Below are 26,475 nucleotides of genomic sequence, written 5' to 3' on the forward strand. Positions count from 1 at the left end.
TCGACTTGCTCTCTGTGACTTGGCAGGAGGGCAGTTCCCTCTTTTTTTGGTTCTTTTTTTTTTTTTTTTTTGCACTAGGGGAGACTGTAAAACTGCCTGGAGAAGGTGAATTATTTCTGGGAAAGGTGCGGAGGTGATTACCCAAACTGACAAACCAAGCCCTCTGTCTTTCCTTGCCAAACCCTATGAGCAAAGGAAAAGCACCCTGCCCCCAGGCATCAGACAGTTCAGTGCGTGGGTGGATATGGCACACATTTAGGGAAGAGCTGGCTGCTGCCAGCACATAGGAGGCCAGAGGGCTCTGCGGTTTAGGTTGCCTGTGTTGCTCACAGTGAGGAAGTCAAGATTTCAAATCTCTCCCAGATGCACTGGGGGGGCTGTTGCTCTTTCAGTGAGTATGGGAAAGCCCAAGCACTGGGGAGGTCTGCCAGGGGATTTCACTCAGCACTGAGCTCCTCTGGGGTGGGAGATGCTTCCCTTGGGGCTGCAAAATGGGAAGATATGACCCAAACTCTCCTGCAAACTAGATAGCTGCTGTCCCAAGCAAAGCCATATTCCTTTTGGGTGAGGGACAGGATGGTCTCAGAAGACATCTCCAGAAGTGCACAGAGTTCCCATACAAACTGGGAGAAATGTGTTTTCTGACCAAGCGCAATGGTTCCGTCTCCTAGAAGAGTCCTTCTCTAAGGGCCTATCTGACCCTGCATCTGGGGCAGGACCATGCACTGGGCCCAGAGAAGCAGGAGGGCAAGGCCTCCTGCCAGCAGTGGCTGAAATGAAGGATTCAAGAGAATAGCATTGTCTACAGACAGCTGCAGGGCAACTCTTAGTTGTGTTTAGGTGCTCTGAAGAGAGACACCTGAAAGGCTGAGTTCAGTTGTCCTGAGGCAACTGTTTGGTGCCATTGGAAATACCCTCAGGAATCCCTCAACACCTCCAGCTGCCTTTCCTGTAGTTGTTCTGTTGCATCAGCTAGCCCCATGTGGAAGTCTGATATCCTGGGTGCCTATGTTTAGCCAATGAACTGTGGCTTAAAATAGATAAACACATACATAGATAGATAGATAGGCAGGCAGGCAGGCAGGCAGGCAGGCAGACATATAGGTTGAATGAATGAATGAATGAATGAACAAATGAATGACTAACATCGTGATTAACTTTGGAGTAGTAAATACCCTGAAGGCTTGTAACAACACAGTAGACATTTTGAACAATAATCTATTTCTCTCTACTCAGCTCAAAACTTTTGCAACAAGAAGACTGGAATAGTTCAACCGCTTTACGTTTCACTGAAGGTCTTCACCAGTGGCCATGAGGAAAGTCAGCAACTGACTGGAACGAGGCACTTCATACACTGAACAAAAAGCATCTTTGGCAAGAGGCCATGGTCACGGCCAGAGGAGCCACATTTGGGGCTTGCAAGGCAGAGGAGGGAACTGCTGCACTGACTCACTCACTGGGAGGAGGTCTGAGAAATGCAGGGTTAGAGATTACTCAGGAAGCAAAATTAGGGAGGTTAATAAGGCCTGTAAGGGTTGTAAAGCACCAGGTAAAATGAAGTACTGAGGTGAGGGAATGGTAGATGAAACATTGCAGCACCAAGAGCCTTTTGGTGTTCATCCTGGCAGATCCCATGCTTGTTTTGCTCTTCCAGACCCTGTTCTGCTGTGAGCCATACTTGGTTACCACTCAGAGCCATCCAGCAGCCCTGGTGTTCCATGGCCAGCTCAGCACAAACAACAAAACAAGTCTGGTAACCATTCATCAGGGAAAATCCGGGCCAATAGCTCTGGTGCTTCCACCATGCTTATGCCCACATACATGCACGCCCTACATGCAGCAGGAAATCCACCACCTGAAAACAAAAGCAAAGAATCCTTCCAAGCCCATTTTCAGCATTATCTTGGGCAGTCATCTCATTTCTCATCTGCCACTTATTCTGCTGGATTTTTCTTTTCTACAACTTGCTTTTCTTTCTGTGTTTGAGAAGAGACATGTTCGGCATATGACCCAGCCAGATCTGCAGAGTACAGGGGCCCAGCAAGTCAAGGAGGAGGAAAAGAAGCCTGGCTTTCTGCGTGGCCTGAAAGTCAGTTGTCTACATGAATGCTTCCCACTAGGAGAAGGAAAGGGGAATGGGGAGCAGAGCATGGTTGGCAGGTTCAGCAGGAGGGCTGTAGGTAGTTGTGGCTGGGTGAGAGAAAGAGAACTAATATCCCCAAATCCAGGTAAATCTCCTGGAGGAGAAGGTTGGAAAAAGAAAAGGGGAAAAAATGTTTGCAAGCTAGAGTTGCCACACGTCTGTCCTCCTCACTGCTCCACTGTAGCCTCCTACTAAGGGCACAGCTCCTGAGCACCAAAGCCACCAGAGGGGACTTCCTGGAGTCCTCAAGCATCCTGGAGGGACACAGTAGCCCTCACTTGAAATCTTTCCATCACATTGAGGTGGACGGAGGAGAGGGGGATTCCTAGTCACTAGAGAAGAGTGCAGAGCCTCAGTTCCCTATAGCACCAGAACCAGGTCTTTGCCATAGGGCTACATCCACTGTTGTGTACTCTGTTTCATTTTCAGACTATCCCCTGGGGCTGCCAAGACCAGAAGGCATTTCACAGCAAGGTACATTCTTTAGCAATGAATGGGGTGGGTGGAAAGTCAACATGTCTGAAAGATGGCAGTAGGCCACCCTTCCCCAATGCAACAGGTCCACAGGATAAAAAACCCACATTTTTCCATGTTACAAGCAATGAAAAGATGCATGAAAATGATCTGATAAAAATGCCATCATCATGCCTCTCAGAGAGCAGGAGTCACTTCCAAGACCCAGACTGATCTGCACCACAGGAGGGAGAGAAGAAATTGCTCTACATACCAGAGCATGAAGGGAACAATGACAGCAAGGGAGACCATGCCAAGTCATGACAAGGCAGGGAAAGGAGCCGAGCAATGGTCTTGCCCCTACTTAGCGGCCCAACACCTCACCAAATGGTATGTTCCCAGAGCCCAGCACTGAAGCACGCTCCTTTAGCTGAGCAAAATGCAGTTCCTTTTGCTTTACTGAACTGGCCTTTTCTTAATCCAAGGGAAGTGTTTCCTTTGGGGATTCATTTATTTATATGGACTTCAGGTTATCAAGAACAAACTAATGGGAAATAACCTCTGTACCCATCTATCCATCTGTCTGTGTGCTAAGGTTGGGGTTCAGCTCTCCAGAATCTTGAGACCTCTTGTGACTGGAGCTGGCTGGAAAATATGGAAAAAGAGCATCAGATTTTCTGTAGCATTCCCACATTTTGCTTCTTTCCTTGGCCAAATTCCGGGTTTCCATGAAAAATGTCCATCAGCATTTTGAAATGAGAAAAATTTCAACCAGCTGCAAAATTCAGTCCCAAAGCAGGGGGAAGTTTGCAAAGTTGGCCTCTCTTCCAGTTTGTCTTTTCAAATTGAGATATTTTGCCCCAGCTAACTGAGGGAATACCAAGGAAAGTCCAAAAGGTCTATTTAAAAAAATACTCCTGCAGAAAGTGCTTAGTTCTTTTGGCATTTCCCACGCGGGAAAATGAGCCCTCAGAAGGGCTTGTCTCAGTGAGATATTTCTAAGCATATACCCGATTTCAAAGAACTGCTGTTACTCTGTTAGCTAAATCTTTAGGCTAGAAAACTGGAGCATACTAAAGTATTTGCAGCTCTTCTACTGCAATAATTTTCTTTTTCTTTAAGAATTTGTTTTAGAAAATATGTGCCTTTATTCTGCCAAGGAGTATTTGCACTGCAGTACCTCTTGCCCTTGCAAAGCTACAGTGCTTGCAGTCCTACAGTTGCTGGCCCTGGGCACAGGGACCTCAGGGTATCCCCTGCTGCTATGGAAGCCCTTCTGACTGCAGTGTCACCAGCTGACTTGGCAACACCCCATGGTAGCAATAAAGCCCCACCACCGAACAGGGTGGAATCTGTTTGAAAGACCTGTGGCCGTGCAGTGCAGGAGGGTTAATAAGTCAAGTCGAGAGGGTGGATTTTTCCTACAATTAATTTCTCAGAGCTGTTCTTGTATCTATTGAGTGACCTCAGTGATAAGTCACCCCAGCATCTTCTGGGAGCCTGTTCTGGGCAGCAGCACTATGCACTGTGCAGCATTGCTGGGGTTACACGGATACAGGCAGGCATGGAAATGCCCCCAGCTCAGCTTCAGCCTGCCAGAGCTTGCACAAACCAGCCTCCAATTGCATCAGCAGAGGCAAGAAGGGAACTCCTTGCTGGACTGCTAATTATCTTTTTTTCTTCCCTGAAATTGGCTTTGAAAGAAGTTAACCCTACTGGAAATTTGGCTTGATTGCTCTTTGTTTTAGTTGTGGCTTTGTTTAAATATTTGTATTATGAATAGCAATAAAATAATTACATAAACCGTTAATAATTATATAAAAACAATACATAAACAAAATAAACAGCAAGTAATGTTACTAACAGCATTAGTATTCCTATTTTGTTCAGTTATAATTCATGCAATAAGAGTTGTGATGGGAAGACAGAACAGTGTATTAAGCCTTCCAAAGACCTTAGCTGAAAGCAGTTTTTTTCTAGGTATTAACCTCTGTGGATGCAATGCCCCACAGGTTTTGAGTAATTCCAGATGCTTGAGGTGCCTGAGAAATGGAGGTGGGGGGGGGGGTTGGGGAGGGCCCCCTTTGGCTTGATGAATCCAGTGAGTACAAATAAGCCTATTGTGGGCTGCACTCGCTTCAGTGGCAGATGGCCCAGTCCTGGAGAGATGGAAGACCTTTCTGGGATCCATAGTCTCCGCTGTGCCAAGATTGGCCAGTCAGCCGAAGGGGCTATGCCCACCACTTGCCATGCTCAGAGGTGATGCTGCCACGTCTGCCCTTGGACAAGCTTGGAGCAAAGTCTATGGGGCACAGAGGACCAGAAGCGGCTGTGTCACTGCCACAAATTTCCACTGGAGAGCTTCCTGGTGCATCAGGGAGTGCTCAGAGCTGGCCCTACAGCATCCCTGGGGCTCCTGAACCCCTTGGCCCACTTCAGTCAAGAAATAAAGGTGTAATAAAGTTCCTACAAGACCTGTGAAAACTTGTGAGCCAGTAAAGCCTCAGCTCACAGATATGGGTGCAACAGGATGGAGGAGCCACAAAGCCCTTGACTTCTCAGACCATGGGCAAACTGCATGTGCAGGCAAAGAAAACACAGAATTAGGCAGTCAGTACTTATTAGACTTGTGTTATTAAAAATAATAATAATAAAATAATAATACAACCCAAAACATATGTATTTTATATATGTTACATTATGGTCCATAACATTCGCTGGCTTTTCTTTTTACATATTCAACAAGGATTTCACAGAGGCTTCCCATGGCCTCCACATTGCAGGGCCCTGGTGCCTCTGCATGGGCACCCTTGGGGTGATATTTACATGACACAGGTCACAGCAGCCAGGCCTTGGGTAGCCCTGAGAGCACAGTGGAGCCCACTCTCCTGATCTGCAGGGACACACAGGGGCCTCACAAAGGCTTCCACCAGCATCCTGCATCTGCCCCATCTGATCATACATTTAATTATAAAGCAAACAGAAAAAGAAGACAAAAGGCATGTGGCTGTGTGTAGGGGGGGGTGTTTAAATATGCATCTTTGAGCAGCTGCATATGTAAATCCCCTGGAAAGCATTGCTTCTCCCAAGACACTTACTGAGCCTACATGTGCAACAGGCTTAAGGCATGGCTTTTCAGGCTGGACTCCCTGACTGGTTTTGTCCCTCCTGGATCTGGGGATGGCTTCAGTTGCATTTGGTACCCGGCTTCAGTTTAATGCCGACAGAAGATAGTTACAGCAGTGCTGATTTGCTCAGGCACAGGGGCCAGTGCAAAGCAAGCACACAGGTGGGATGAGATGCTAGGCTATATGTTGCGAACCCTGGCCACAAAAGCACTGCTTTTCACCAGAGAGCTGCTCAAATGGCAAATGGGGCATGGAAAAGGATGGCTGTGAGAGTCAGTCAGCAACTCCTGGTAGCATTGCCTGTGGAGATGTCACAAGGGGAAAAGCAGCCCATAGTTTTGCAGCTCCCTGAATTCTGCCTGCTGTTGTGTCTGTGTTGAGAGGGCCTTGGCAGCAGCCCTGCCCTGAGCTGCAGAGAGGGCCAGCAGTGCTTCTGCACATCCATGGGATGCTCACGTCACTGCTTTTTCCACCCTCAGCACAGCTCTGCAGCAACCCAGCCCAGGTGTCCCAGAGGCAGATTAATGTCCCCACATGGAATTTCCAGCCAGCTGCACCAGGGAAAGGCTGGTGCCCTTTCATGGACAACGGGAGCAGTTTCCTGTGAACTAACCTGGTGGGAAGAGCTCATGAGTCAGTCCACCAGGTCAAAGTAAGAGATAAAAATAAGGTGAATTCTTGCTTTGGCTTTTGGAGTGACACAAGCAGAGGAAAGGCAGGAAAACATCTTCCAGGCAACAGCTTTAACTAAGGTGGCCTGTTCCAGTCCTTTGGCCAGGATCTTGAGGACTTTCTTCAGCCAAAGAGGGGAAGCTTCTCTTCGCAGCGGCAGCCCACAGGGTACTTGGTGGTCCTCTCTGGGTGTCTCTGATCTCAGTGCTGGTATTGAGACACACATCTCAGCAGGACAAGCATTTGTACTAAAAGACACCAGCTGGGAGACATCGCTCTTTATCCTCACTCCTAGCTCAAGGCAGCAGAGCTGGAAACAAGAGAGGAGGATAAATCCCAGTTGGACTAGATGAATTTTTTGGTCCTTTCCAACCTTAACCGTTCTGTGATTCTGTGAAATCAAGTACACCAACCACTAACACCTAAGTCCTCAAAGTGTTTTAGGTACCAAGCTTCCAAGTGAAGAGGAACCAGGTGCCAGAGGAACCTGGGAGCCTCTTGCCCTAGTAAGCTGTGCAGAGTGCTGTTCGGGGAGCACAGACACTTTATGTCTCTCCCAAAGGCTCTATTTGCTTGGAGAAAGCATGTGCTTCTGCAACCCTGCCCTCTGAGTGTCTGTGTCTGTAGAGGAGTAGTGCCACTTCTGCTCTTCCTTGGGCTTCAGTCACTGAGAAGAGCTGGTGAAACACTAGCACCCAGCGAGGTAATACCGAGCAGCCCCCCCCCAGCACTGAGGCCATGCACATGACCCTAATGGGAATTCTGTTTATGCCTGAGGTGGGGCAGGCACCTTGCTTCACATTATCCACCAACTGAAGACTATTTTGCCACTGACTTCTGAGTGACAATTGCTGGGTACACTGGACAGCAAGTGAGCTCAGGGCAATGCCAGCAGCACTGATTCTAGGACTCCTAGGTGCAAGTAGCAGTGGGAGGAAGAGGAAAGATGGATGGCCCACGTGGTTCAAGGGCCATCTTGTGGCAGAGGCTGATGGCCCATCACAACCAGAACAAGAAGTATCAGTCCCCTCAGGTCAACTGAAACAGGGAAGGAGGCTCTCTGCCAGGAGCATGGCATAGGACCAACTCATCCAAACCATCTCAGTCCTCAGTCCCACACACCTTTTGCTGCTCTGCCTCTGGCCTTCCCCCAGCTCTTCCCAGGCCCTATGAAAGCACTCCAGCATTCATGGGGCCTGATAGGTGGCACTCTCGGCTTCATGACTCTCTGAGAAGCCACTTCCAGCACCTCAAGCAACTCCACCAACACACTTAATTCCCAGACTGGGACATCTGCATGTCCACACAGACATCCTCCTGTGCCTAGATCCTCACTGCCCCAAATCCCCTGTCCTGAATCACCACAGTACTCTGCCAGTCTCTTCAATTGCAAGCTACAGCACAACCTAACCCCACCAGCCTGGGCCTAGAAGCACCAGGCCACCGATGGGATGGGGAGTCTGTGCGGGCTGTCATTGGCTCAAAGGGCAAAGCCATCATCCTAAGGAACCAGAAGACTGCAGGGTAGGCTACAATACCTTGCCAAGCCATTCGATGTTCTAAGAAAGAAAGGCAAGTTTTGTAGGGGAAGGAATATCTTTCGTCAGATCAACTCTTATTTCTGCTCATATTTATTTTGCCACTACCTCAACATGGGAAGATACTGATGTTGTCTGTTTGAACTGGAGGCTAATACACTACGAAGAAGAAATAAAAGAAAATGCCTACACAGGCTGACCAATGAAAATTCTTCTCTCTTCCTGCCAGCTCTGCCTTTTGTACGTCCTAAGGCAACCCTGGCCACAGCAATACTTTCCAGGAATGCATGGAGGCAGGCCAGCTCTGAATGATGCACAGCAACCGTACAGTCACTGGGTATCAACTCAACAGAAATCAATGGAGTTATGCGAGTCAGTCCCAGCTGAGTATGTAGGCCTACATACATGCAAGATAATACAAGATTGCTTAGGTCACCATCTCCACTCTACCCCAGGTTCTGGGTACTGGCAGGGCAGGCTTTAGCCTTTATGCAGATGTGAGGAGAAAAAGGGTGTCTCCAGGTCTTTCCTGTTGGATCATGTGGGTAACATACTACAATAGGTAATGGCCAGGGGGGTTGTGGAGTCCACTCCTGTCTCCTTGGGGAACTCATCTCTGCTTGCCAGTGGTCACCAACTTGGCTGCCAGGGCCGGACTCCTCACCATGATCCTTCCACCAGCACAGTGGTTCTACCCCAGGCTAGGGCACTGGGTCCATGTAAAGCTGAGGTCACCAGTGAATCAGGTTTTGCAAAAGTTCATTTGGTTCTTCCTAGTGGAGCTCCTGGGGCTGATATCTCTCCACTACTGGATGGCTTCCATTGAGCTAGTCCACATGTATACTGGGATGAAGAGAAGAAACTGACCTCATATTTCTATTGGGCAAGAAAAAAGGGCATAGAGAACTAAAGACAGCCCACTTTCAGAGAGTATCAAAGAGGCAGGCCCTGGATGCTGGAAATGGAGAGCTGTCAACTCAGACATCAACACTGGGCAGAAAAAGATTTTGTTGAAGGGCAAAAGAAGACTAGAAAATGAAAGCTATGAACAGCATACCTGGAGAAGGAAACCAACCCCCTTAGAGCTCCTTCAGGCAACAGGCACCAAGAGGATCTCTCTCCATTTTGCTCCTCATTAAAGGTTTGTCGTTACTGCGTTATTTTTAATACATATTAATAGAAAAAGACCCAAACGCACACTCAAATGTGCACACACACACACACACACACACATACACACACACACAAGGAATATCATTGCCAAAATATACACTATAGACAGAAGAGTCCGTTCATACTATGTATATATACAGAGTCTCTGGGAGCAGTCTAGGCAGCGCGCACAGGCAGGGTTGGGGGCTTAGGTAAGGGACAGATGTGAAACTCCTCATGGTTTCACACACTTTCCTTTCTTCTCCCGCCGTTGCAATTTCCGAAGACGACGAGTCCAAGCATCCCTCCACTGAATGACCAGGCTGTTCTTATCGGCCATCAGTCCTGGCCGATCAGTGGAGTTTTCACTGATCCCCATGACCAAGTACTTCTTGCTGATCTGGATCTTGGGACACTTGCAGGACAGGTCTTTCATGTGAATCCACAGGAAGTTGTCACCGCGCTTGACCCGCTCGTCACGACACTTGTAGACAGAGAGGATATTTATGGTGAACTTGGCCCAGTTGGCCACCGTCTCCATTTCTAAGATGTTCACTTGGACCACTAAGGGAAAAGAAAGAGAGAGAGATACAATGACTGAGGGTGCAGCTGATGGGAAGATGCTTTGCCTTGCTCCCTCGAGGAAGTTCTGGTGACAGATAGATTGCCTTGGCTCATCATGTACATGATTGTTCCTGCTCCAGGATGAGAACTGTTGATCCCTTAAAAGCCTCATCTGTCTTGCTCCACTGCACCTTCTGGAAAGGCTTATTCAGAGAGCTGGGATCATTGCTCCTCACCATATCCTTAGGAAGCAGACATTTTTTTTTTCAAATATTTTATTTTTGGGTTGAGAGGAGGGCTAAAAGGAGATTTTTGATGAGAACAAATGTTCTTCTGTTCAAGCTATGCTGGGTGCTGAACACCCTGAGAGCGGCTTTCCTCCCTACTCCAAATGTTCCTTGTCCCACACTGCCCAGCTTCCAGAACGGCTGGGGAAGAAGGCAGCATGAAGGGGCATGGTCCGCACAAGCCGTGGGGTGCCCTCCCACCAGGAGCATGGAGAAACCAAAGTGGTCCTGGCTGAACAGAGGGCAAATATTTTGGAGAACTGTACCCTTCTCACTCCAGCATTCGTACTCCTTCCAGACACCTCCTCCTCTCCCCTCTGGGACCCTACTCAGAGGCAGCCCTTTTCTTCTGCTCCCTTGCCCCGAACCATCTTCTCTGTCAGAGTGGATGGTTCCTGTGGAAGACAAATTGCAACCCCTCCACCAGTTGTGGGAAACTTCACAATGCTCCACAATGCTCTTGTATCAGGGTAAATCACAACAAACAAGTGCTATCACCTGAGCCCCAGTCTCAGTGGTAAGCGATTGATATATGCTTTTTGGACCTTCCAGAAAACAGCCATATGAAGAAGATATTCATTGTTAACATATTGGGCAGGTAAGGAAAAAGATGGAGAAGGGGAGAGGATGCAAGATCTTCATTTTGTTTTTGTTGGTTTTTTTTTGTTTAAGATTTTTTTTTCCCTGAACTTTGTGCTGGTGGAAGGGACTGCCACAGCCCTGGGAAGAGCCATTCCCTCCTGACGGTGGAGGGCTAGCACAGCGAGGACAGTGATGCCCTAGCTGCCCTTGGCACCTCCATCTGCAAGCAGCCTGCAAGCAGAGGTGGGCCTGGCAGTAGAGGGGGACCTGGCAGGGCTAACTCTTCTTTTGGTAAGCTCCATGTGGCTGGGAAATCTGGTACCCCTGCAGCATGGAAAAGGCATTTCCTGGCATCTCCTGGGAATGGAGGACCCACCACCTTGCCAGCACAGGCAGACCAGATCTCTAGAGCATGATCCCTTTGCAGGGGGCCTTGGCCTCCCATTCAGGCCCCCTGAAGAGAAGCACTGTCGTTCCCAACATGGGGCACTGACCGGGGGCAGAAGCACTGTCCTGGGGGCACTACAGCCCTGAGCGCATGGGGAATCGAGTTGAGGCCACTGTGAACATGGAAGGTCATCGGAGAATGCCAGAAGACTGGGCCTGTGTTTGGGGCAGGGAGCTGAAGGGTCCCAGAGTGCTCACCTGGCCATGGGAGCTGCCCATGGCCAGAGGTATGTGCCCACGGGGACCTTCATCTCACCTAGCCACAGTCAGACTGAAGCTGGCCATTGGCCCTGGAGCTCCCGCCTCAGCAAAGCTGAGCTTGATCTAGTGAGGAAGAAGGTCCTTACCATAGTCCTTTTTGCAGTACTTTTTCATATTAATCTTGTAGTTGCCTTTGGCTGGTTTGCAGTACGAGTCACAGTCTGTAGAGAAGGAAGAAAGGGTTGAGTCCTGAATGATTTGAAGCAAGCATAGTAAGTGCAATCTTGTCCCAACCAGAAGGGGAAGGGGAAGATGGGGTGGGTACATATGGTGGAGGAGAAACCAGGAAAACCCAGCTCCTGCAGAAGATGGTATATACACCAAATTCAAATGTCCTCCAGGAGGCTTCTGAGACAAAACCTTAACTGTTATTAATTGATGCAGTTCCTTTGACTTCAGCTGAGCCCTGGCAGCTCACATTAATTGTGGGTTGGCCCTGCTGTGAACACTCAAACTGCAGCACTAATAGTAAAGCCTCAGCAGCTGGGAAGAGAAACTTAAGTAGTAGCAGTTTTGGGCTCGTCAAGCAGGCTGTGTCCTGTGGCCTGTACTGAGCAGGTCATAATGGTCTCCTAGGGAGTTTGCTGGATAAATCACAACAAGAATGGCAGAGAGAGCCTGAGGATCCTTCTTTGGGACTCAGAAGGAGATGGATTGGGAGAAATGCAGGTAAATGCTCCTGTAGAGGCAAGAAGTGCCCTGCTTGCTCCACCTCCAGGATGACAGAGGGTGGTTGGTACTCCAGGAGCTGAGAGCGAGCAGGACCCACATCCCCAGCACTGCTGTCTCACTCTGATAAATTCACTCCTTTTTTCTGGTTTACTGCAGGCCCTACAGGCTGGATGTAAGGAAATCCCATGGAGCTGGAAAGTCTATTGTGCCAAACTCACTCCAAAGTAGCACAATGGTTTTGAATGGTGTCACAGTCCAAAGGGTAGTTTGACCCAAGAAGTAGGGTGCTTATGGGGGATGCCCTCCATGGTGAGGGCTGCAGGTGTCTGAGGGGTCTCACTCTGGACTGGTTAGGCAGTGGAGACCAAGAGGGAGATCACACAAGGGAGAGTCAAAAGGAAAGATGCAATCCTGCAAACATGGGAGATGAAGGAAACAGAGGACTGAGCATCAACTCTACCGTCAACTCTCTGGGCAAGAGACCCAAAGGAAGGTCTGAATCCAGACCAAAGGCAAGGGGTTAGGTATAAACACATCTCAAGTCACTCAGATAAGGTGCTGAGGTGAGAGGCATGGCCACCCTCAGGCTCGTACTCTTCAAGGGCAGTTCAGTCCTCGGGGCCCAGGGGAGCAAGGAACTTCTCCTTTGGGGTAAGCCCTCCAAAGATCCACTCTTCATTAGGGTACCAAAGCTGGAGAAGGTGACTCTGGGCCCTGGAGGAGCAGGCGGGCAGGAAAGAGGCTCTCCTGCAATACATGTCACTCTCAGCTGCCTGAGCATCACCCTGCTCACACTGACTGTGAGGATGGCAGAAAAGGTCACCATGCTGCCCTCTGTGGGCACACAGCATCCCTGGGCCTGCAGCATCTCTGCCTGACTTCCCTCAGGCTCCTGGCCTCCGCCCCCAGGGAAAGGCTCATGTCCTCAAGGTTTTTTTTTTTTTTCCTATGCATTTCTAAAGGCCCCAAATTTGCATCTCAAGCAGAGTGAAGGCAGGCCTGGAATGCCTCTTTCCTTCTCCCCAAAGGCTTTGATCCCAACAATTGCTCGAAGCAGCCCAGTTCTCTTCCTTTCTTTGCCCCTGCCATCTTCTTTTGAAATCTCAATTTGTCTCTTTCCAAATGGCATGTTTTTCTAAGCCCATCTTTCTTCCTTTCTTTCCACCACTCAGGTTTTCTGTCCAGCTTGGCAGAGCCAACTCAGCTTCCCCTGGGACAGAGCAAGCAGTCACTGAAGTTGTCTTTGTTTGTGGGTTGCCACAGAGATCATTCGGGATGAAGGCAGGGGGATAGAGGGAGGGGGGTGAAGGTTTGGGGAAAGAGAGGGGAATAACAGCCACCCTGTGCCAAAGGGAGGAAGGAAAAAGAAGAAAGAAAGAAACTCAGAAACACAAACTGGTCCTGGACTCTCCTGCTTTCTCCTTTTCTGCCTAGCTCCCTTTTATTGCGGACTTTGTGACGCCTGTTCCAAATTTGTCATTGATAGAAATGGCTCAGCACGAAGCTAATTCCTGGGCAGAGGGGGGTGAGCTCTGCTCTTCAGCTCAGCCTTCCCTGCTGACCCGTGAGTGGTGTTGTCACTGCCTCGCTGCCCTTCCACGTGAGCTCACATTGGGGGTCACTGGCTGCCACGTCTCTGCTTCCCTCCCAGGGCTGAGGGGATGGTGGTGGTAGTTGCAGATAGGCATGGACATGGCACAGGGACCGTGTCAGGCCATCCCATCCTGCTGGCGGTGCAAAGGCAGGGCTTGGCACTGCTGGGTGGTTGGCTGCCTGAATTGCTGGATTTTAAACACTGTGAACACTGTGGTAGCTCCTGAGTGCTAAATACTCAGTGCTGCTTTGAAGGTGGCCCACAGCATGTGACAGCCAGGCCCCTACTTAAAGGACAGATCCAGGGCTCTTAAAAGTAAAAATCCAGGCCCAAACAGTCCAGAGGCAAAGGCTGTATTTCCCTACTGTTGCCTGGGGAGTGTCTGAGGCTGGCAGAACTTGTGTCAGCAGTTCCAGCATGGCCCCGGGGCACCCTGGCCAAGCAGAGCAACTCTCCTGGTTGCCCCCAGACAAACTCTGGCACCCAAACATACTGCTTTCTTCAAAAATCCATGAGAGACAGGGGGGAAAGTGCCCTTTTCTTCCCCAAGGAGAGCAAGAGGAGGCTGTCCATGTGCCCAGGCCATGACACTCCAGGTCCTTCCCTCCCGAGCATCTCCCTTGCCGCAGCGTCCTGCCGGGGTGCTGGCCCCAGTGCAAGCTTTTGATGAAGGTTGGGACAGCATGAGTGTGCCTGTGCTGGGAGGTGTGGAGGGACCATGCAGGCTGCAGGCAGGCCTGCTGGTGGCTCCTCAGGGAGCAGTAGCAGGGATAAAGCAGACTGAGCAGCAGGAGGGACCTTTGGCAAGGCAGGAGTTAAAGCCAAAGAGCACCGCCAGGGATCGAACCCTGGAGAGCTGCCCATAAAGCTGAGCCTTTCTGTGTAACAATGATTTTTAAGTGCCACAAGCTGTAAAGTGCTCTGCAGGGTCAGAAAACACCTTTCCGGAATTGGAGTGATTTCTCTTGAAGAAACTAGAAGGGTTTCAGGGCAAAAGGGGAAAAAAGGGAGAATCAGAAATGACTAATAGCAGTATTTTTGCAGTTCAAAAGACTGCCCGAAGTTTCAGCAGTGTCCCATCCCAAGAGCTCTGCTCTGCCCCAACCTCCTCATGCATTGTCTGGCTCAGGCACTCAAGCTGGGGGGATGCAGAGCAAAGGCTGGTGACAGCCTCTGCCAAAGGGTGCAGACACAAGAGGTGGCCGCAGGGGCAGGAATCAGAGGAGAGCAGCATGGTGTGGGTCACTGTGGGCAATATCTTCAAAGTGGGCCATGTTTTTAGGGGGCAAAAGAAAAAAATCCCACTAGGGCTGCTCTCAGCTCCTACAAATCCAGTCAGAGCGGATTGAGCCAAGCTGAATTTTCACAAGGACACATAGGAACATATGGGCCTGTAGTCCCACTTCACTGCTGGAAATGAGAATCCGGAGCCAAGCCACCAAAAAAGTTAGCCAGCATCACAAACAGAGGGCTAGGCAATGAAAGGAGAGAGCCTCAGGGAGAGGAAACCCTGCCTACATTTGGGAAAGGCCATGGCTCAGCCACTGGTCCTACATCGACAGGGAGCTACCCCTGCCACTGGGGAGAGCTGGGTTTCATGTGGGAGGGGAGGATGGCACATAGCTTTTCAGGCCGGAGGGCACAAACCTGGGTTTATTGCTGCATCTGGCAAGAGGACAGCCCAGGGCAGCTGCAGTGCCGCTGGCACACCAACGCCGACGCCAGGCTGGTCCCGAGTACGCGGGGCCCACAGGGTGTGAGGCGGTGGGGTGTGAGGGGACTGCAGGGGCAGCCTCTGCCAAACTGCTCTCCCTGCCAGCCCTCTGCTCTATCGTTCATTAACAAAAGAAAGAAAGAAAAGAAGAAAGAAAAACAATAACTGCCCTGGGCTCCTGCTCATGATTAACATAATAAAACTGTGATTCTGAAGAGCCAGAAATGGTGTTTGGAATTAACAATTTGGGATTAGTTTGGGGACTTTCAACCTCAGCTTTGTGCTGAGGAACATTCCTCAAATATAAAATCAATTTCTGCCTCAATTTATGTAAGAAACAGAGAAGGAAAAAAAAGCCCAAATGACGCAAGGCATTTATTTCCCTTCCTTGCCGCTGAACACATGGCCTTCATTGCCATGCACTCAGGGTTGGTTTGTATTGCTGCAGTTGTGGAAAGCAGCTTTGTGAGGGTTGTGAGGGATTAAACCAGATTGCCCTCCCCACTGCCAGGGCTTAGACACCATTTAAAGGGTGAGCAGGGCCTGCCTGGGTCTGCCACAAACCACCTCACAGCCAAGCTCCCTATCCCTGGGGGTTTCACCTCCAGAAGGCAGGGCTTTATTGGGTGGGATAGCCCCCCCCCCCCCCCAATCTCCCATGCTGGTGACCCCAGCGTGGCACCTGGCTCTAGGGAGCTGCCCCAGGCTGAGCGGCCACGTCTGCTCTGCGGCAAGGAGATGCTGACTGACGGGTCTCAGCTCCGGGACTGGGGCTGCAGAGGTGGTGCCGAGGACATGGCAAGCGGTGAAAGGAAAAGGCTTGGGAGGGAGAGGGGAGGCAGTTCGGTGAAGGGAAGCAGGGCTCTTCCCGTGGCCAGGCGCTGGGAGGGAGCCAAGGGAGTGGCTTTGCCTGCACTGTAAGCCAGGCTCGGCTATGCACTTGCTATCAATCCTGAAGGGTAACCCTATAAAAACGTCAGGAGAAGTTGGACAGCCATCAGAGAAGCTGTTTCACAAGTGCCTCTCTCCCTTGCCAGCTCTCAAAGCATCTCTCCCACCTTCCCAGCTCCCTTTTAAACCTCCCAGATATGGTGTTATACTTGCTAAGGGGATTTGGAAAGATCAAGTTAAGCCTCAATGGCTCCGCAGCTCTCATCCTGGATGCACAGGTACGCACCCGCCTGCCTCCCTTACACCTGCCCTTCCCACCTAGCCCTCCTGCCACAGCTGAGGGACTGTCTATCTGCTGTGCTGCTGCTGGACCTGTCCCCAGGCCATCAACACTGCTACAGAGCAGCCCCCAAAAGTGCCAGCCCCGAGGCACAGCTGCATCCCCTGGAGAATGTATCCCCCAGCCTGGGACATTGCTGATTCCCCCAGGATGCACTGCAATCCTGGCCCTGACACATGCCTCCAGCCCTTCCTGCTGCATGAAAGGGCCTCCTCGTGCGAGGTCCCTCTCTGAGACACAGCTCTGTCACATTTGCCATCTTGGAAGAGCTCTCTTCCCCTGTTCCCCACTGCTGCTGCATCCCTCAGTAGTACATAGTCCCTTTACACGCTTGGATTTTGGCCACTGCATTACGGTCACACGCACTAGCCTAATCACTGGCTGTGCTGGTGTTCTCCAGAATCTGCTTCATGAAGCTCCATGGTCCCTCTTAATGGGGTGAGAGCAGCCCCATCCTTTACCTCGGGGCGGCGGGGGGGGGGGGGAAGACAGACAGTAGGCAGACAGTGCCCTCCTTAGGGGCATGGGCGAGGGAGGAAGTGAGAGCAGGTGCAGGGGAAACTGAGGCACTGCTGCAGGGTAGTCCCACAGTGCCAAGGAGCTGAAGGCCTACAAATGCCAGGCATGGCATGGAAGGACAAGCAGGGCTGTTGTCAGTCTCCTCCATATGAAACGACACAAGCACACCTGGCGCCCACGGTCACACCTGCACTCCCACTCCCACACAGTTCTCAGCGTGCATCCCCGCCACCCCGCTCTCTGCTGTCCCAGTCGGGCTGAGCTGCTCACCTGTGTCACCACACAAGAGCTGTCCTGAACTAAAGGGGAAAACCAGATTAGAAGCAGACTTGGTTCTGCCGCATGGCTGCCTTCCGCACTCCTCCCTCCTCTCCACGGACACATTCCCAGAGTCAGCCTTCCTAATCCCCCTTTTTTCTCCTTCCAGCACGCACACCCTTCAGTTTGCCCCCCTCCCCAATCCTCCATTGCCCTAAACTGCTTTTTCCACTTAAGTTGGGCTCCACGGCCCAGGCTGGAGCTTTCACCACTCCCAGGAATGATGTGAATGTGCTGTGCTCAGCAGGGGACTGCGCTGGGGCACGCTGCCAGGTGGGCACGGAAAGGAAATAGCTGTCATTTGTGTGAGCAAGCGTGTACAAGGATGGGAGTAGATGTGTGTGTGCATGAGCTGGGCCATACGGGTGAGCGGAGAGGGGCCTGAATCGCCGCCTGCCAACAGCAGGTTTGCACCAGTCCCTGGTACAAACACATATAGCAACCCGCCACGTGTGCGTGACTGCAAAACCACAGGTAGGAGCAACAGAGTGGTGGGGGAGAGGGAAAAGCCTGCCTGGCTGAGATAACAGGTGAGCGCCCAGAAGGGTTGGTGCGCAAGGGGAACGAAGGGAGGCAGACGCCGAGAGACGTCGTGCCCACGTGGGATGAGGGAGCACGCACGGAGACAAACGGTGAGGGGCGAGCACCCCCGATTTCCGAGGGGCAGCACAGACTGGGCTTCATGAAGGGGTGGGGGAGGGGGACATGTGTGAGAGGCAGTGAGTTTGCACATCTGGTTTACTTCTCCTTGCCTTGAAAAAGGAAGGAATATTTTGTTTTAAGAGAGATGTAACTTAATTAGGTGTTATGGCTGCAAATCTTTTACTGCTGACTTTGAATTTCTTTAAAGCCCTGTTTTGCACTCTGGTTTTGTTAATTCTGCTAACAGGGAACAAGAATTTTTTTCTTTCACTAAGTGGAAATATTTTAAAATAATAATAATAATCACAAAAAATTAGACCCAGGACATTTTGTTACAGAGCTAGTCCGCAACTTGGGCAGAGAGGTCAAAGCTGGACCTTGAAGGTCACAAAGGCCCAGAGAGGCAGGAGAAAGCCATGAAGGGAGAAAAGCTGCTGGACCAAGGGAGAGGATGGTAAATGCCAGCAGAAAGCCACGGCTCACCTAGGGAAAGGGTCCCCAGTGGGGGGAGGTGTGGGAGACAGACAGGGAGGGGAGGGGCAGCTGAACACCTGAAAACCAGAGGGCTTCAAACAATGAAACCCTGTTAGCAGACCCCTCAAAGGGCCAGGCACACCTGTTGCAGCCTCAGCAAGGCTCTCGCTCTGCATTAATGGATGGAGAAGGAGGGAGGGAGATGGAGAAAGGAGGTGGAGGTGGAGGTGGAGGTGGAGGTGGAGGTGCTCTGAGGCTTTCCTGGGTTGTGATGGGATGGCAAAGCTGGTGAATGCTGGGCATAGGACAGGGCCCCAGGGGCCAGTCCCTAAGGACCAGCAGCCAAAAGCCCCTCAGGTGAGTACCTCGTTCTCAGGGAAGGCCAAGGAGAGGCAAAACCCTAGAGGGCTTCCCCTTTGGACCCTGTGAGCTTCACGCTGCTCCTCCCTTGCCCTTCTGTCACCAGCCTCTCTGCCATCCCCAGCTAACTCTGGAGCTTGCTGGGTATCCTCTCTGTCCCCCCCAGTCCTGGTGCACAGCCACACTGCAGTGACAGCCCCAGCTCCCCTGGGGTCTGACCCTCCTGCTTATTTTGTGATCACTGCCAGGATCTGACCTCAGAGCATCGCCCTAGCCAGCACTGGGGCAGAGGGTGCAGGCAAGCAGGAGGGTAGATCCAGGAGGGTAGAGGCAGCAGGGCAGAGGGTAAGCAGAGCAGAGGGACAGAAGATACAGACAGAGAGTTAGAGAGTGCAGATAGGAAAGTGCCAGCAGGATGGTGCAGGTATTAAGGCAGAGGGCTGCAGGCAGCAGTGTAGCAGGGTGCGAGCAGCAGAGCAGAAGGGTTCAGGCAACAGGGTGCAGGCAACAGGGCAGCAGGCTGCAGGCAGAGGGGCAGAGGGTACAGCCAGCACTGCCACAGCAGGTTGCAGCCAGCCCTGCTCTAGCTGAAGAGCACTCAGGAGGCTGGAAAACCCCTGGGCAGAGCTGGACAATGCAAGAATGTCTGCCCCATTTTCGATCCCTGCTCATCATGTGAATGGGGGAGCATGTCGTAGAGGAGCAGGACCCTAGCTGGAGCCTATGCTCTTCTGGAGCAGACTCTGAGCAAAGGCAAACTACTTTGCATTAAAGAGGTTTGAGCTAGAAGCCAGAAATCTTAAAACAACAAACCCACAGATAAAACTACAGGCAGTTTAAGAGAGACCTTCTCCACTATAACAAAGTAAACATCAGGGTCTCCATTGAGTGCCATTTATTTTTATGCAGCTGAAAATATCAGACATAATTCTAAGAATGTTCCTATTTATAAAGCACTGAAGGGGAGTCACCTTGATTAACTCTGCTCCATGTGTTGCTCTGTTTGCTATAAAACCTTCTAAATCCCCCCCTTTTCCCAAAGCCCCTTCTTTGGTATTCCCAGCTCCCAGTTAGGAACTTCATGGCCAAAAAGCAAAAAGTTCCTATTTCAAAATGAACTGGAGAATAGTCTTGAATTAATTTCCCATAAGCCTTCTTGTCCAAACCAGAGCCAAAGGAAAGACAAACACTCACATTCAGCTCCCTCCTGCTCTGCTTGCCAAAAGCCCTGATGGAAAGGGGACCCCAAAGGACCCCTGGGTGCCAGGGAGCAGGAAGGGGCTCCCATCCAGCCCTGTCATCCCTCCCTGATTCCAGCTGGCTTCAAGAGCTCCAAACTGGAAGCACTACAGGGACCAGGGGCTCTGGCTGGGGTCTCCCAGCTACTCCAGGCCCAGGCAGATGGGCCACAATGCTGGGCCTCTGCTCCCTTGTTGGAGTCACCCTGGAAGGAGCTTGTAGAGGAGCCACTGCAATCCCCAAAAGGAGGCAGACTAGGAGCAGAGGTGGTGTGCAAGCTGCCCTGTTCTGGTCAGCCTCCTTAGCAGAATTACCATCAGAGATAGCTCAGATCTTATCGTTGTCCCATTGCACTGTACAAAATGCATGATTTACAGAGGATTGGCTCTATTCCACAACCAAAGTATGAAATGAAATCTCTGTTAGATCCATTCAGAGCTGCTTGACACAGGATAAAATCCATATATTGATAATACCTCTTGTTTCTTGCTATAGCCAGGACTGAGGGGCCAGAACCTCCATTGTGCAAGCCAGTGCAGGCCTGGGAGAGTGAGAGGAGCAGTGCCAGGTTGCACCAGGTGGGGTCTAGTCTGTGCATTGCTCTGAGCCCTTCCACAGAAATGCAGTGACACCACCTCCCTCCGTGCGTGTCTGCAAGCTCTGCTCTGCAAGGAGCTGAGTTAATGAAGCAGTCATCTATTAGCCTTTTCCTCCATAATCACTAAGAAAGCCTCCCTCCACTCCCTCACTATCTATACCCATTTCTCTTGTAGCAACTCAGTAGCTTTGAAACCTCTCCTCCTCGTCAAACTCCTACAGACCCAGTCACTCCTACAGACTCACAGCCACATGAATGCATGCGCACAGCCACAGGAAACCAAGCTAAAATACTACTTATCGCAGAGAGCTAAATACAAGGGGTAGGCTAAGGGAGGGGAGCCACCAAAGTGTGCTCAGAGACATTCCTAACAGCTGAGGAATATGGCCTCCGTCATGAGCCAACCTGTGAAGGGGTAAGTAGCTTCTGGCATTTTACCCCTTCCACATGAGATGGCTATATAAACAGGAGTTGGAGGCAAGGCTGAATGCAGGGCACCAGGGTCTCTTAGGAGTCCGCAGCTTTCCCTGTCAAGCATGTACTCTGAACAGGGCTGGGGGAAGCTCCTCAATAAATATGGGCACAGGAAGCCCCTGAGAAGCTCACACAGGAGGTTTCTCAGGTGTCTTACTGGGACCACATGTACCATGACCTAGAGTCAAGAACAGCGTAGGATGTCTTGTCTTTCAGGCTGGGATTTGTGAAAGAACCAAGGTCTTGAGGGCAGCAGAGCAAATGGTGGCCTGAGAAGGAAAGTGGCCTCTTCATCTCTTAATTTCTTCACCTCTGTCCTGGCCAAGCGAGAAAGGATCCCTACAAATGGATATGCAGGGAGATTGCTAGGAACAGCCACACTGTGGTGCTAGCGGGGTCAAAATGGGTATTAGGAAGGGAGAGAAAAGTCCTGCCATACTCTGCCTCTTGTGCACAGAAATTCTTGTATATGCCTTTGAAGAGCTGGCCCAACATTGGTACACCCCATTCGCTCTGACTGCTGACGATAATCATGTAAGAAACAGATGACAAGAATATGGATTAGATGGCAGAATTAGATAGGCCTGGGAGAGGGAGAGATGGCCTACTAAAGAAAGAAGGTTGGGGATGAGATATGCAAAGAGGCTGTTTTACTGTCTGCCATGGCATCTGTCAGGGCACATCCTGCAGAACCATTCAGGGCACTGCACACTGGCTGCTGCCTCAGCTCGGCTCTTCTCTGGGCGCCGAGACCAGTGGCACACCACTGTGTGGTGCTATCGGCATGCTTTGTGTCAGGGATTGATGGGATCTGAGGTGACCTTTGTGGGGCCCTGGAAGCAGGAGCCAGACTGGAAGAGGGAACCTAATCCATCAATCCAGGCATCTGCATTGCCCTCAGCATCCTGGTACCCAGCCTGTTTCTGAGCTACAGCTTCTACAAGAGCTTGAGCAAACCCAGGACACTGCATGGAAATTAGAGTCTTGCCTCTAGTTTGGGGATAAAAGGGGCTGTTCTTGAGGAGGTCTAATGGCAGAGACTTTCACGTCAGAAACATCCCCCTTACATGTGCAAAGCCTAAAGCGTGCTCAAGGAGCTGCCCCTCTGCAGCAGTTATCCTCTCCCATGTGTCTTCACTCAGTGTGAAGAGATGGCAGCAGCAGACTCTCCTTCAGTGCTACACTGCACCCAGATGCCAGAGCAGAGTATTAGTACTGGCACATCCTGCCAGGCAGGAGAGGATGCTACATTGCTCCATACAGAAGTGGTGATAGTGATCCTCCGATTCTAGCAATCTCATGATCCTACCATCCTGCAGCATTGTGGCTAAGAGACAAGCCAGGGGTGACCATCTGAGACCCAAACACTTCACTTTTTCAGATCTGAGTGAGGCAAGTCCTATGTAGCCCATGCATGAGTGGGAGACCTGGCAGTGCGTGCCCCAGCATTAGGTGTTCCTGAGCCTCCCTGCAATGAAGCCAGCATGGATGGCCTACCAAACTAGCACGGTTCCAGCGCTGGTTCAGAAAGCCAGTGCCAGGCAGAGGCAAAGGGTGCTCTTGCACTGCAACCAATAAGAAGAGATTAAAGAAACAAACCCCCAGACATGCACTGAGAGACAGTAATAGGTGCCATATCCCTGTCATAGCCTGGTGACGGGCCGCGAGGCCTGGATGGGTTGCTAGTTGTGTCAGGGTCTTTATTTTCCATGAAGATGACAAAGAAACCCCTGTCAAGTTTTGTTTGTAACTTTCTAGAAATAAATAGGATTTCAAAATCTCATTAATTTTTTTGTTAAAGGCAGCCTCGTGGCTGGTGATCTGGGTTTGGAGAGGTGGCTCAGCACTTGGTCTCTGGGTGTCCCAGTGAGGGGAGAGGAGAGGTGAGGTGAGGCAAGGTGAGGTGAGGAGAGGAGAGGAGATGTCACTGAGCAAGCCTTAAGCCATGAGCTTGGCCTGGCCCATGGTGCAGACCACTTACCTGCAGGTGCTTCAGTGCTGGTGATGAGGGAGGTTGGGTTGATGGCAGGGATCTCTGAAAGAGAAAGGGAGAGATGTCTTCAGGAAAGGGGGTTGCCAGCCTTGGGAAGGTTCAGATCCCAGGGCACCTCTTCTTTCTCCTTTCAGCCCACTACTGGGGCAACACTTACAATCTAGGCAGAGGAACCAAGCTGAGAGTGCCTGAAAGGGGACTTGCCCCCATGTGAGGTCTCCACGCCTCTACTGCTTTGCTAAGGAGCTCCAGGATCAACCTGGAAGCCAGGGAAGGCGCTGAGGACAACATACAGATGAAAGCCCTTCACAAACAAGGTGCAGAGGGGATTTCGTGGGTCACCTTCCAGGGAGTAAATTAAGAAAGAAAATGGATTGAACAAGCCTAATATAGATATCACAGGCTATTAAACGCACCTGGAATTTTCCAAACTGAGCTTAGTAAACTGGGAGATGTTGAGGCACTGCAATCCTCCAGAGTCCTAAGTCACTGCTTTAGAAGACACGTGCTCCAGGGGCTGAAAGACACCTGGGTGATCTGAGTGGTGCTCCATGCTGCATAGCACAGGCATAATTTGGGGAAAGACAACACTTTCTCAGGGTTCCTGGATAAAAACCTTGGGGAAATTCTGTCCTAACCCCAAGTGTGGGCAACAGTAACCTTGTCTCAAGGGACATGAGCAAGCGACACCAGTCAACCCTCTTGGGAAGCCTGTTTCTGGACATAGGGCCACTGTTCAGAGGGGACATTTTTCCATTGTCACAAGGTGAATCCAGAGTAATTGAGAACTCATTGGCTTTAACTCCCACTACTACTATTCCAGGAGATGCAGTGGATGCTGGAGGGAGGGAAGTTGTTCCTCTATCATTTGTGCCAAATTTGAATCCACTGAAAAAATAAAGATAGTTTTACACTGACATCAGTGCATTCAAGACCTGCCCTTGCTCCAACTCTGACTGACCATGCATAGAATTCAGCCATGAGGGAGAAAGGTACCTTGTCGCAGGATTAAGACAGCATTCATCAGCAATCCAAGCGAGCCTTTTAGACACTCCCTGGCTAATGGGATGAAACACAGTCACCTCCAGAAGGCAACTCAGCCATCCTGCCTTGATCACCTCTTGGAGGAGGGCTGCTGCTGATGGAGAACCCCTTGGCTTGATTACTTCAGAGCATTTCCACTTGACCCAAGCTCTCCGTGAGCTCAAGCTGGGGAAGAGAACTGTTCCCTGGATCCAGCATGCCAGGGGAGTTTCAAGTCAGGACACCAAGGTGCTACCTGGGGAGGTGCTGACAGCACTGCAGCCCTGAAACACAGGGAAGAACAGCGCAGAGAGCGTAGCAGTACTCACTGATGCAGGGGGCCACCGGTGAGCGGCTTTGCTGGTAGCCCTTGGCACAGCGGTTGCACGTGAGGCCCGTCACACCGTCTTTGCATGGACACTGTCCGGTGGTCTGGTTGCAGGTTTTACCAGCTGCCCCAACTGGGTGGCAGTCACAGGCTGAACAGGAGAGAGAGAAAAAGCTTCAGGTACAAGGGCAACAAACCTGACAAACTGTCCACACTAACATGCTGAGCCTGAGCTTTAGTTAGTGATAGGCCAAAATTTCAATCAAACTACAACCTCCCCTCTCTCTGCCATTGGCTCTCAGGCTGCAATGTGGGTGGGCAGAGGAAGTGGGAAGAAGGGCTAAGCTTTGCACGTGGTGGCAAGGTTGGGATTGGGCAGAGGAACGTCCATGACAGAGATAACCAAGCATGGGCACACCAGGGTGGAAGACAGAGACAGACAGATGACCCAGCAGTGCCCTCAGGATTACTGCTGTGGGTCAAGGCAGCAGTGCCAGGGCTATGTGTGTGCTCCATCAGGTGGTGCCAGGGATGAAACAATAAGGAGCTGGAGCTCTCCCACAGCATTTGCAGCAGGGCTTCATTCCCTGCACAAAATCCCAAAGTGAGAATAATGATGCTGGAACAAAGCAGGAGTAGAGCCACAGGCAGACCCAAGGGGCAGTCTAGACATCCTTGAAGAGGTGGGCCAACCCAAGGAGGTGATAGGTTCTTTCAATACATTGGCTAGGATGCACATGAGAAAAGCCTTTAGATGCAGCACTGCCCAGATTCCCCACCATCCTATGAGTCCATGCTGGCCATGGCACTGTCGTGTGCTGTGACTAGCCTGGGAAGGAGGGTGAGTGAATGAAGGCCTTGGGCCACGGCATGGCTTCTGCTCATGGTGCAGCTCAGAATAAGCACTTGGAGATGGAGGAACTCAAATGGGCCCTTGCAGCTGCCAGCTGCCATTTAAGGTCTGGACAGAAAAGGAATAGTTTCTTCCCACCTCCACTTTGCAGGCAGCTGGTTTGGGGATAGCCTGACCAACATGGGAAGGAAAGGAGATTTCCAGGCACTGCACAGTTACTGCTGTCAGCCTTGTCCTGAACAGGCAAAGGTAGTGGGGCAAGCCTGAATTGGTAGGAGGGGAGCTAAGGCTCATTAAGACAGCTAATTGCTACTTGGTGGCAGGAGGGAAAGGAGTGAAAGAGAGACAGGGAAAATAAAAATGCTGGTTTCCAGCAGGGCATTTTGGAAAAAAATATGTTTAAAATGTGTTTAATATAGAACTCCATCCAGACCTGGTTTGTGTCAGAGAGAAAAAAGAGGAAACCAGTGTATATTGCTCTGCTAGGTTTTCCCGATGAGGAAGTGAATGGAGCCAGCAATCCTAGCACAGGGGAGAAGGGATGGTGAATGCCATGGCTCCCCCAGGATGAGGGAGACTATCCATACCAATGCCCCCATGCCCTGCAGAGGTAGCAGTTGCAGCATGAGTGCCTGCACTAGCGTGCAGTAGTCAAGTTTTCTGGTTATTTTTGGCCTTCATGCCACATCTGTCTCAAGTGAAGACCAGGGAGGAACCCCTGGCATGGGGTGGAGGCCTTGGAGAAGGGGCCAACATCACCACCTGGCAGGAAAGGCATGATTGCAACTCGAGGGAGGTCCGTCCTAGGGCAGCGGAATCAGCAAGCCAAACCACCACCACCCAGGTTGCAAGCAGCAGAGTTTTGGGTAGGAGATGAAACTCCAGGCCCTGTTGTGGCCAGGCTCAGCAATGAGACACATATAGCTCATGTGGAGGTGTGAAAACTCTCATGTAGAGGGAATAGTAGGGCCAGGGATGGGATCAGAGGCATGGCAGGGACGGAATCCCGCTAGACATGCGCCAGGGGCTGCTCTCCCTTCACCAGAAAGCCACCTCAATCAGAGGGCAATGCCCAAACCCATAGCAGTAGTGAAAGGCATTTTCTGTACTCGTTCCTCCATCCCTGAGCTACTCCAGAGCTGAACCAACTTTGAGTTTTTATGCAAATTTTAAGTTCATTTTAGTTTTAGGATGGTCTGAAGTGGGTAGTCTCAAT

The 26,475-nt window shown here is 50.9% G+C and overlaps 1 protein-coding gene across 3 annotated transcripts in view; it reads right to left on the reverse strand.

Moving 5' to 3' along the window:
- Nucleotides 1-1,248: 1,248 nt before the first annotated feature.
- The window catches only part of NTN3 (netrin 3), a 62,404-nt gene continuing 37,177 nt past the window's right edge, over nucleotides 1,249-26,475 (reverse strand). For all 3 annotated transcript variants that reach the window (XM_009672092.2, XM_068908773.1, XM_068908774.1), the window contains exons 4-7: nucleotides 24,408-24,557; nucleotides 23,044-23,097; nucleotides 11,314-11,388; nucleotides 1,249-9,650 (exon numbers count right to left, since the gene is read on the reverse strand). In XM_009672092.2, coding sequence (XP_009670387.2) covers nucleotides 9,322-9,650; nucleotides 11,314-11,388; nucleotides 23,044-23,097; nucleotides 24,408-24,557 — 608 coding nt within the window. In that variant the 3' untranslated portion in view covers nucleotides 1,249-9,321. The remainder of the gene's footprint in view (nucleotides 9,651-11,313; nucleotides 11,389-23,043; nucleotides 23,098-24,407; nucleotides 24,558-26,475) is intronic.

This window comes from Struthio camelus, chromosome 15 (assembly GCF_040807025.1).
Source record: "Struthio camelus isolate bStrCam1 chromosome 15, bStrCam1.hap1, whole genome shotgun sequence".
NCBI lineage: Eukaryota > Metazoa > Chordata > Aves > Struthioniformes > Struthionidae > Struthio > Struthio camelus.